The sequence below is a fragment of the Egretta garzetta genome, unplaced genomic scaffold, assembly GCF_000687185.1.
Source record: "Egretta garzetta isolate BGI_Z169 unplaced genomic scaffold, ASM68718v1 scaffold411, whole genome shotgun sequence".
NCBI lineage: Eukaryota > Metazoa > Chordata > Aves > Pelecaniformes > Ardeidae > Egretta > Egretta garzetta.
The window spans coordinates 864760-876418 of NW_009258541.1; the positions used below are offsets into that span (position 1 = coordinate 864760).

Genomic DNA, 11659 nt, shown 5'->3' on the forward strand with positions numbered 1-11659 from the left:
CCCCGCACACCTCCGAGCCCCAGCGCGAGAGACAGATGTCTCGTGCTTCTCAAGAATATGTACATGTATGTGTCCTCAAGCTATATACACACACTATATAGATATAAATAGTTTTTATACAGATATAGGGGTGTGTGGTTTCAAATTCCAGTACCTATGATCTCCTTGGCAGCCCCTCGGGGCTGGGAGTCTTTTTCAGACGGGTTGCGAAGCGCAGGACAAGTGCGTGGGGAAGGCGCTGCGCAGCACGAGGCACGGGGCAGCGTCCCGGCAAGGAGGAGGCGAGCCCTGCTTGCCGGCTGGCCTCCAGCCCTCTCCTATGTGTCTGTCCCGGGGTTATAGAAGAACAACCCACATCAGAAATCCTGGATTACTTTGGTAAAACCGAGGGTAGGGTTATTTGGCATTGGCAGAAGTGGGGTGGACCTTGTGGACCTCGGCAGTGGTCACTGCAGGGGCTGGGAATGGGCAACCGCGGGCAGCGACTTTGGTCAATTTAGCATCAGCCAGAACAGCACTTGGACCGATTTCAGTATCAATGAGTTGAAAATTGCCCTTTTGTAAAAAAGAAATCCATGTGAATTGCTTTTACTTGGGGGTGTCAGTCCTGGGCTCATTTCCCTCTGCCGTGGGCACATGCAAAAGTGAGCAGAAAGAGAGCCAGAGGAATACAGCTGAACTTCATCCACTTCCCGTACCACCATCCTCGACAAAACGTGATCTGTGGCAAGAGCATTTTGTTTACTTTTCTTAAAAAATGCCCTCTTCAGCACTGAGGCGTAACATCTATTTGGAGACTTCCATGAAAATGACTCCGAACAGCAGCTAGAGATCGACCACTTCCCCCTGAAAGGTTTCACAAGTTATATGGAGGCTCAGCCTTGAAGGAGGCAGAATCGGCGGTTCCTCTTCTCTGCCCGGACAACAGCAGAGATTCATTTCGAGGTTACCTGTGGCCCCCAGACCTTGGCACCAGCTCTCCCCCCTGGCTTTGCCTCGTGATAGTTCTGGAGGCTGGTTATTAAAAAACCAAAGCAATCATGGCATGAAGTAGAACCCATGATGACTGAAAATCTTTATGGGGGCCGTTCACTAGCACCGAGCGCCTTCTTTCACCAAAGTATTTTCCCTTTTTTTCCCCTTCCTGTTTGGGGTGACGGCCCCAAGGCCACGCACGATGTGACCAGCAGATAAAGAGAGGCTCTAGACTTTTTGAAGCACAGCTATGTGCATGCTTTCCAAGCCAATCTAAAAGGTAAACTTTTGGGATGTGGTAGTTACATTCCCCTGGGCTCCCACCCACTCAGCTACAGATGCCTTTGGACACCTTGTGCACATCCTAAAGCTTCTGCCAACCTCCTCCAAAAGCGTGCTTGGATGTGCTGGAGGCGCCTGGGCTGTAATTTCCCCGTGGAAGCAGCAGCTAGGTATGGGGCACAGCAGGGCAGGGCTTGCTTTTGCCCAGCACTATCTCACCCTGGGCCTGGTAGCTCTTCTTGCTGGGTTTCTCCCCACCTACCCTGACCTTGGCCCTTTGTACCGTGATGGCTGGTGCGGTGGGGAAGCGAGCACCGCCCTGGGAAGTGGCCAGATCGCGGTTTGACAAACAGATTGCTCAACCCTGGGTTGGAGCTACTGATCCCATCTCGCACTGACCGCTGATCTGCAGCCCTGGGAAGCCTTTGTGTCAACGTTTTCCAGGCAGAGGACTCCGCTTGGCTGCAGTGCAAATGCCAGAGTTATCAGGGAAGTCCGATTTTTAAGTCTTTTCTGACCATTTGGAATTGCATGGGGGATATTGAGGAAGTACGCCCAAACTGCTGCTAAGATACAGTATTTGTTGGCAAGACTTCCAGCTGAGCGTGATTTTTTCTGCCTCCCCCTGAGGCTGCAGGTCTCCCTCCCCCAGGTACGAGGCTGAGACTCTTCCCTGGGTGCTTAGGAAGGGAGAAGCTGCTGGGTGCGTTTTCCTCTTGATCCATGCAGCCGTGGGAGCTTGCACAGGGCTTTCAAGGTAAAGCAACAGCTTACTTATTTGTCAAACAAAGCCCATGCCCCCATACTGAGAGCCAGCGGGCTCACACAGCCATCCCCATGGCCAGGCATGGGCTCCATGCTGCTGCATGGCCGGACCTGCCGAGCCTTTCCCCAGCAGAAGGATTGGGGCTTCCTCGTGCCATGGAGCTCCTTGAACCTGCCGCTTCCCTGGGAAAAGGGATCAAAGGCACCCGTAGGAAAAATAACCCCAATAAACACGAGACACGATTCAGGGTCGTTTCCTCTTTCTGCTTGTAGACCCTTTGGATATGGTATCTGCAGGGCTGGGACACACCTGCTTTTCTGCCTGTAAGGGTTATTTCCTTATCTGTCTTGCTGTGGCTGGGGCACCCGTTGGCACGGGTTGGGCTCTGCTCTTTGGGGTGCGAAAGTGGCCCTGGGGATGAGCCTGACTGCATCTGCCTCCTCCATGCCAGTCAGAGAGCTGAAGAGTGATGCAAAGAGCTAATGAGCGATGCTTTGCTGCCTTACCTGGCACACAGAATCATAGAATCATTTAGGTTGGAAAAGACCTTCAAGTTCATCGAGCCCAACCGTTACCTTAACCCTGTCATTCCACCACCAAACCCTGTCCCTAAGCACCTCGTCTGCCCGGCTTTTAAATCCCTCCAGGGATGGGGACTCAACCCCTTCCCTGGGCAGCCCCTTCCAATGCTTGGCAAACCTTTTGGTGAAATATTTTTTCCTAATGTCCAACCTAAACCTGCCCTGGTGCAACCTGAGGCCGTTTCCTCTCGTCCCATGTCACTGCTGTAGAGTAATGCAAACACAGCTATACTGGTCTGAGTAAGAACATCTGTTTCTAGAAAAGATACAGGCTTCATACTAGCCTGTAAAACTGAGCTTTGGGGTTGCTCACCTACATAACCTTTTCTGTGCAGTGTCTCATCTACAGGATTGAAACAAACCTCATGGATACAGCTGCTCTTCTCTTTGCTCCAAACTCCTGTACATCTCTGGTTCTCACCACCTCCCAGCGGAGACCAGCCACTCCTCACACTCCTCCCTCTGCTTCTTCAATGAACAGATGTGGTCAGCAGAGTTAGCAAGAGCTTGTTAGGAGGATTAACGTTATGCTGCTCATGGAAAAATATGGTGCTTGCACTTAGATATCTCCATTTTTGCAGCCGTTAAGTGTGTAGGCTACCATACCTGATGGGCTAACACCGAAACATCCCTTTCTCCCAACTTGATCCAGGGAGGCTGGAGGTAAATTACAACATTCAAGGGCTTTTTGAGCCAGCCCAGCTGCGGGATGGGGAGGGAGTAATGGTGTGGTCACCAGTGAGAGGAGCACAGGGAAATGGACAAGGCTGCAGTAGAAATAAAACTATTTGGTGAGCTTTGTGTATTATTTAATGGCCAGGGCTGTTTAGAGAGAAGCAAAGCCCGAAGAGGTGTATGGATAGTAAAAGATGCTCTTGTGCTATATAGAAACATGGAAAAAAAAATTTACCGACATTTCTGGAGCTACTCCAAATTTTCATTTTGCGCAAAATTCAGATTCTGGATATGCTGATTGATCTTCTTGTCTCTCTGTCATTTTTACTTTAGACATCATGCAAGTTTGCTCTTGAGCTGTCTCGCTGCATCACTCGGCTCTGCCTGGGAAAAGCCCGAGCCCCCACGCTGTCCTCCTCTGTGTGTGCACATTCCGTGTGCTGACCAGGCAGAACAGGACGGATTTCCTTCAGTGGCATTTCCTGATGATTTCTGACTAACTGTGGAGGAAGTCAAACCAAAGAAATGATGAATCTTTCAGTTTTTATTAAAAAGCCAACCAACCTTTAAAAAAAACATCCCTCTATTTTTCAACTGTAAACAGCCTGCCTACTATCCTGCTGCCTGCCTCATCTTCATGGATAAAATACACACCGGCGGTGGGATAACGTGGCCCCTGGTCAGACACATCCTAAGGCACTTCAGCTTTGAAGGGGAACGGCTCAGCGCCTCCAAACCCCCTGCTGTTGAAGGGGATTCTCAGCTGGATGCACCAGTGGTGGAGGCACCCAAACCCCACTGGGATTCCTGTTTGAAACCTTAGCTCCCTTTGCCTGGCAAGCCTGGCTGCTTCCCAAAAGCTACGTTAATACAAAACAGAGACACCAAAGAGTTACCGAGACTGCAGAGGTTTTACGAATCCCTTTATTGCTCAATCCCCCATCCCTCTCTGCGGAGGAATTGTCTCTCCCAGGCTGTACAAAAGGTCGCACTGAAAGCTTGCCCTGAACTTTGATCTGGAAACCTAAAGGCAAAAGCCATGTTTTGCCTTCTGGCATCTCCTCCAGTGCTGGCAGACACCCACCAGCGCTGCCTTCATTCGATGTTTTACCTTTTCCATTGTCCCGTAACTCTACAAAACGCTCCGTGCCTTCCCAGAGAAAGCTGAGGCGCTTGCAGAGCAGCGTCCTCCTGGGGTGGGTGGCACAACTGCTGCTTTCATGTGAGGCATCTCTGGTTTTTTTGTTTTTCCTCGTGGGGAAAAATACAGATTAAGTCTTCCTCACTGCTCTGTGCTGCTCATGTGGGGAAGGAAGCTCAGAAATAGCAGCAGCAGCAGCAAACCCAAGCGCCCCTAGATAGCAGCGTAGTCAGAGGCACTTCCAAGCAGCTGAGCTCCTGGACAAACCACTGAACGTTTCTGAATGAAGAAGCAAACCAAACTGCAAGAACGACCACCACAAACACGTGCAAGGACAACACCCCCAAACTGCGTTAAGCTTTAAAGCCCTCGATGGGAGCCCACCAGCAGAGTGAGGGCTTTTCAGGCTCTTAGTGATGGATTTGCCAACGCTGAGATCCTCGAGCTGTCAGAGCAGGGCTTGCTGGGGCTGTATAACAATGAGCTTGTGCTAAAATCGGATGTGAAAGGGAAAAAAATATCAAAGTAGAACAAAACAGGACAATGCATGAAAGGTTGGGTCGCTCCCTGCTCGCTCCTGCGTTACAACAGGGCCGGGGATCAGCTCCCCAGGTGGGAAGGGGCTGAGCCTCTGTCGGACGCATCCTTTGTGTTTAAGGGCTGGATGTGGTGCTGCTGACACCCAGCGTGCTCCTGTAAATATGTATAACCGGTAGAGAAAAGTCCCTCTGCACTCTCTGCCCTAAACAACTGCAAGAGGAGCTTTGGCTGCTGCTTGATGGGGAAATGCAGATCTTAAGACCTGTCAAAACACAGCGTGCAGCCAGCATTAGTTGCTGGCGAAAGGGCAGGACTAAGACTCCGCAGACTCAGGTGTCTCTGCTGCTGCCACCGGCCCTGGGGGAGTCACTGTCCCTCAAAAGCACATGTGAAAAATCAGAAATGAAGCACAGGTCCCTTCACCAAAGCTCTTGGAGATTTTCTGGAGGGAAATGTGATATAACCACTGCGGCCCAAGACCTATCCTTGCGTTGGTAGGGTCCCCAGCGCGGACACAACTACACAGGAAAAAAAAAAAGGTAGTGCTCTACTGAGCATCTCAGGCTAAGAGACAACCAAAGCAACTGCACTCTTAACCAAAAGAGGCAAAAAGCACTGGGGCAGTAGGGAATTACTGCCTTTTCGGAGGGGTTTGTGTTTCACGCCCCGTGAAGATGACCTGGGTTTGGTAACAGTCTGACTGCTCTGCGGCTTTTTGCTTCAGGGAAGTGTTTGACATGATTTGAAGCTGCGGATGTGATTAGAGGGGCTAACCTCTACCAAGTGCTTACAGAGTCACACTTTTTGCTATCAGTTTTTTCCCCGTAGTATCTAATCACCAAAGTACTTTGCACAGAGGTCCAAGAGCTTCCTGAGTTTTGTGCAGCCTCATACTGCTTCATTTCAGCACCGTTTACTTGCAGAGCCCAATTTCTTGACCGCAAGCTCAGAGGGCGGTGGCTCCCACGGTCCGGGCGTCCCCGCCTGCGAGGATGCTCTGGGGGCCGGGACCCTCCGTGACAACCACCTCTGCTGCACTGGGAAGCACCCCCGGAGGGGACGTGCTGGGCCAGCGTGGCTTCGGCATGGCTTGCTGGCGAAGGAGAGGGAGGTCATTTGCCAAAAGGGCCGTTCCCATCTCCGCTGGAGAGAGGACGTAGAAGCAGTCCGTGAACCGTCAGTCAGACTTTATCTGACCTTTTATTTATCCGACCTGCCCTCCCTATAAGACCGAATGCAAAATGTCACGCAGTTCCCCTGTATCAAGCCCCCAGGCGTAGGCTTATCTAAATTACACGTCTGTGCTTCTTGAGTGGCGCGGCCAAGTTTCCCTCAATGGCTCTCTAAGCACTACAAGTCCCTCGATTCACCACAGCGGGTATCCAGCCAGGATTACAGAGCACGCAGATCCAAAAGTGACACTTGCCTGAAGCAATAAATAAATAAACTATTTCCCAAACTACCTTGCTTGCTAGCAGCTAGGCTTGCTCAGCTCTGCGCCCATGGACTGCCTGGTTTCATCTTCAAAATCCTGAGACATGCGCGTTGAAAGGAACCCACGTCCCCAGCTTGCTGCACGTGGAAATCACATTAACAGCAACTATGCTCCTCAGCACAGAGCGATTAAAGGATCAGGTTAAATAACAACTATTCTTTGTATCCAAGCCCAGAGCGTATGCTGAACACATCTGGGCTTGTGGTCTACGTCTTCGGTCAGTAAGCGCGGCCTCTTCCTGCCCCCGGGCTACGGCAGGAGCTGGGGGGGCTGCCGCTGCCCCAGGCCCCCGGGGGCCGCAGACGCAAGCCCAGGTCGCAACTTCATCATTTGTTGTTTCTCAAATCACCTGCCAACAATCTTCCTGATACACAGGTGTATGAAATTTGTTTGCAAATTTGTTGGAATTTGCATCCAAATAATTCATACGAACAAGTCACAGCCTAATAAGAGATTTAAAACATGGAAAAAGCACTAAATGAGAAATGCGGAAGTTTGCCCCGCGAGCACCTTCGCTTACCAAAATAATTAAGGATCACAGCTACATTTTATATTAATTTATTAGAAAAAAGATACACAGTTTAATGTGCAAATATATACAACAAACATTACAATGAAACATCAGGAAGGTGAGCCCCTTCCCTCTATCGATGACTTACTCCTTCGCGACAGAGATGACTGTTTAATGCTTCCCCACAGATTTACAAATACAAAAAAACATATAATGCTTCATTTGCATGAACAAAATGCTTCATTTTCTTTGAACAAAAAATATCCTGGCTTTGACATGGCAAAAGTCTGCTATTTTGGTGGCTTTCTTTTTTTTTTTTTTTAAACCTGAGCAAGTTCTGCGGAACAGGGGGACAAAGGAAAGGCATTGCCCTGTGCTTCATTCTCATCACAGCATCTGATGGTCTTTGAAGTACTAAACCACTGAGTCACTTCAAGCGAACGCAACTCCAAAATCTACATCTACGATGTAATTAGTGACACGGAAGAGAGCGGGCGCTATGATTGGCAAAAGCGAGCTTGTTGAAAAACACCTGGCTCGAGTTAAACGGCTGTTGATATTTCTCAGGTAAAGTGTTCCTATCTGCCAGTAAGGAATCTAACGCTGCCTCCTGTAATAAAGGAATTAGAAATGGAAAATAGAGTTTAGTCCCAAAAGCAAACAAGTCTGGGATCCTGCTGCGCCGTGCCCCAACGCGTGCTCATGGAGAGGCTGCAGAACAAGGCCATCTTAAACCCAAACTGAGTGAAGACCTTGGGAACGCGTGTAGCTCCCAGTAAGTACTGAAATCCTGCTCGCTCCAGGAACAAAGTTCAGATCAGATGGATCTGATTATGATTCTTTAGGATGTATTTCAAGCAGGTGTTTGATGCAGGCTATTTTTGTATTCAGTGGCCACAGACAATTTCAGTAAGAGGGATCCATCTCGTCTCTGACCTCCTCCCTCCCGTGCCTGGGCGCTGGCGTGCCGGCTCGCTCACCGGCCAGGCCAGCAGTGGGGGGAATCCAGGTGATCGCCCTAACAGTAACCACAGGACCGAAACCATTTAGTTTGTCGGTTTTCCACATCGTCCTGCAACCGAGCTTCATCTGGCAACTCCACAGAGCAACATTTCCAGTTAAGTAAAAACTGTTCTGCTCCTTTAGCGCTCCTCTCCATTTCAAACGAGAAATCCCAGCGGTGCTGGAGAAGGCACTACAAGTCCTGAGCTGGGCAATGCCCGTTCCCGAAGGAGATGAGAGTTTCCTAAGGGACTACTGGCCGCCCCATGCTCATTTAGGTGCAGAGCCTCCCTCTGCATGAGCTCTCATGGTACTTTTTAAAGGAACACATACAAATAACAACACAACAGACCCATAGCAAAAAGACGACACTACCAGGAGCGTGCCTGGCTGACCCTGGAGCCAAGGCTAACCAAGGGCTCTTGCCTGGGCTACATTTTCAGACACGACTCAGTTTTCAGGTGCTTTCATGGGTTTTCTTTCCTCTTTGGCCAAGATATCAGTAGTTAAGAACAGACTTAATTAAACAGGGACTCCTTTTTGCTCTGTAACACCCCTCCTCACCCACCAGTAGGCTCGACGGGTGCTAGCCCTGGGCTGTGGTGGCTGGCAGTGTGGCACCCATAGGTACGTCAGTCACGTGCTACAGCAAGGGCTGCTGCAGCTCTGTTACACCAAAATCCTTAATGACAGGGTGGCCACAACAGATTTGGCCTTTGCCATCCTCCCACCATCCTACCCCTCTTTGGAGTGTTGTAGAATTTGACTAAAACAAAAAAAAAAAATAAAAGCCTTGGAGGTGGACTGCTCTGCTTTTAAAACTTTTTTTTTTTCCTATTTTTTTAAATGCTCCCGTTTTGTGTGCTGTGCTTACACAAGAACGCATATCAAGGACCCTGGAGCAGCGGGTAAAAATGGACCTTAAATGAAAAATCTGAATATAAACCCCCAAACAGCTTTTAGTTAAAAAGTAGGAAGTTAGGAACCAGTGAGCAGCATTTGATCAAGGCAAGAGAGCAGTGGGGGCAAGCAGGGGATGCGCGGAAGCTGAAAAGGGGCCATCCTCATCCAAGGACTGTGCCCACCAAGGCCTATGTTTATGTCATTTTAGGGGGGAAAAAGTACCAAAGGAGCTCTTTCTTTTCTAAACTTCTGAATGATCCATTAGCCAGGTTTGTCAAAGTTTAAATATTTTTACAATAAACTGTAGCAACAAGCGAGTCAGTTGTCTCCGATAACTCGGTGTTTTTCCACTTCAGAAGATTTCCTGACAGCATGAACAGAAACACTCCAGGCAAACGTGAGCTGATTTGTGCGCTACTGCAATCTGCATCGGAGGCTGCCGTGCCATCACTCTGCAATTTGGGATCTGCAGTAGCTTAGCATAATTTTACCTGCCCTTTGCGGATGTTTGCTGTCCCCTGCTGTAACACAGGTCCTAGCTGGTCTTCTGACTCTTTCGGTACTGCAGCATACACCAAAATCTTTCAGCGATGTGCATTATGTGTACACCTCAAAAGAAAGGCAATCCTTTGAGCAGAAAGGCAACCATCTCTGTAACTGTGGCCCTTCCTTGCTTACCTCTCTCGAGGCGCAGATCTCCACCGCCTCTCCCCAAACCCACTTCCCCTGTAGCAATACCACACCCAGGGCACAGTTGCTCAGAGCTCTCCTAAATCCGTTTTAGGACAAAACAACCGGGTTTTAACAAACTAAATTTCACAGCAGACAGACAAGATTTATACAGAAAAGTCTGAATTATTTTCAAAACTTGTACGAACATTAACTTTCATTTTAGAGCTTGGGGCGGGGGGAGCAGCGTAGGAAGAAGCAGTAGGTCAGCTATCTGCAATACAAACCCCGTTTTTCCAAGCAGCCGTAGTCCAGGACACTTTATGCCCGCAGGCTTGGGTGCCCAGTTTGCCCCAGAGTCGATAAAGGCGCTGGTGAACCTCGTTGTTCTCACAGGGTAAGCTAGTAAAGAGCCTGGTCACCACAGATCCCCAGCTTTGTATTTGCTCTAAAGAAGCAGCGAGACTTGCAAGCACTTCAGCTCTCTTGAGGTAGGAGAAAAATGGTGTTTCTATTAGCTAGGCTGCCTCTCCCAGCAGGACGTGCGACTCGGCCGCGTCTCAGCCTCCCAGAGTGCCCAAATGGCTGAAGCAGAATGGGTGCATGGAGGACAGTAAGTAGGAGCTTTGAAATGCCAGTGGTTTCTGCAATGACATTTCTACGACCTCTGTTTGGTAAATCAGCATTTTTGGGATGTCAGATTACAGTAATACAATGTGGTAGTAACAGGCACGTGAAGGGAGGCCAGTGACTTGGCACTCTCAAAGAGGAAATCTTGCGTAAGGGTCCTGGGCGGTCTGTCCTTGCTGACAGGATCAGACCTCTTATGGCTAGTGGGACTTACCTGCACGAGCAAAGCCTGCAAGATCAAATCCAGTGTGGGTCACTCAGCAGTACTGCATGCTTCCACAATTCAAGTGGCTGTGCGCCACCTTAAAATAAAGATTGCAGCCAAGCTTTTAAAGTTAAATATGTTATAAACTATACACATATGTGATCCTGAGATAGTGCCTGTAACAAGTCCCAAGGCAGATAAGCTTCCTGAACCCAGAAGTCCTCACGCCACGTAAGTGCATTGTTGTTTTAGTCTGGCAGGCCTGCTAGCCTCTCTCAGAGCACGCTGCACTTCCTAATTCTTTTTTTTTGGGGGGGGTGGGTCTAGTGAGACAATCAGTTTGACGACTGCTACCAGCAATTCCAATGGCATTTCTTCTGCAGTTCAGATGAAAGCATTCTTGATCCTTTGCCAGTTCTCCCAAGACTTGCAGAAACAGGCTCACAGCTTCCCTTTCTATTTTTTGGCCAGCCAAGAGCTGTGTGCCTGCAGTCTCCTGCTAGAGGAGCAGCTGTGCTGTGCCGAAGAGACTCCTCAAGATAGGGGGGGGAAAACATCAGTAGGAATCAGACGGAAAGGCGACAAGTATGAGCCACAATGGAGAGAAGAAGCTTAATGCGATGACCGTCGTCCAGAGGGTCAAAGACCATGCGTTCCAGTCCCATCGGTACATAGTCCTGTTTTGAGTTTCTGACAGCATCACCTCAGAGTCAGACCTTTTAAGCACAGGGGAAAAATATTTTCCAAAATTCTCTTTGCTTAAGTACTATATATTCAAAAAGTTCTTTTTATTGTTTCAGTATTTTAGCCCTTAGTTGATTAGTCACCAATACCTGTCAGATGCCCGCTGCTGTAAAAGCACTCTGAGCACCCACAGTATTTGTAGGAATATAAAAAAATAGCTTTAGCAACTAGGAATTATGCAACAGAGGGAGAAGGCAGGACTAACTAGATTAATGCAACATGTAGTGGATTTGTTAACGTTAAGTGTATGACTCGTCGCAGAATCATGCCAGAAAATGGTACCATGTAGCTTACTGGTAAGGGCGGTAAAAAGGGTAATGCATTACTTTAATCATCAGTGAACCACTCATTCAACACACTATTTCCAGCTGAAATCAAAGGTTTCCATTAAAAATGCCATTCCTCTAGAGACTGTAAGCATCTTGCAGCTCTCTCTGCCTTTGAACTCTACTGTGATAGCTGCTTCATTAACTTTGTGGTTCCAGTGCAAAAAAAAAAATATCCTCCAGATCCAAAATCTTCTTCCTTTTGTCTTTTGAT

At 48.8% G+C, this 11659-nt stretch overlaps 1 protein-coding gene across 1 annotated transcript in view; it reads right to left on the reverse strand.

Moving 5' to 3' along the window:
* Positions 1–10931: 10931 nt before the first annotated feature.
* Positions 10932–11659, reverse strand: part of GAB3 (GRB2 associated binding protein 3) — a 65130-nt gene continuing 64402 nt past the window's right edge. The window contains exon 11 of the mRNA XM_009646555.2: positions 10932–11091. Within this exon, the coding sequence (XP_009644850.1) occupies positions 10932–11091 (160 nt within the window). The remainder of the gene's footprint in view (positions 11092–11659) is intronic.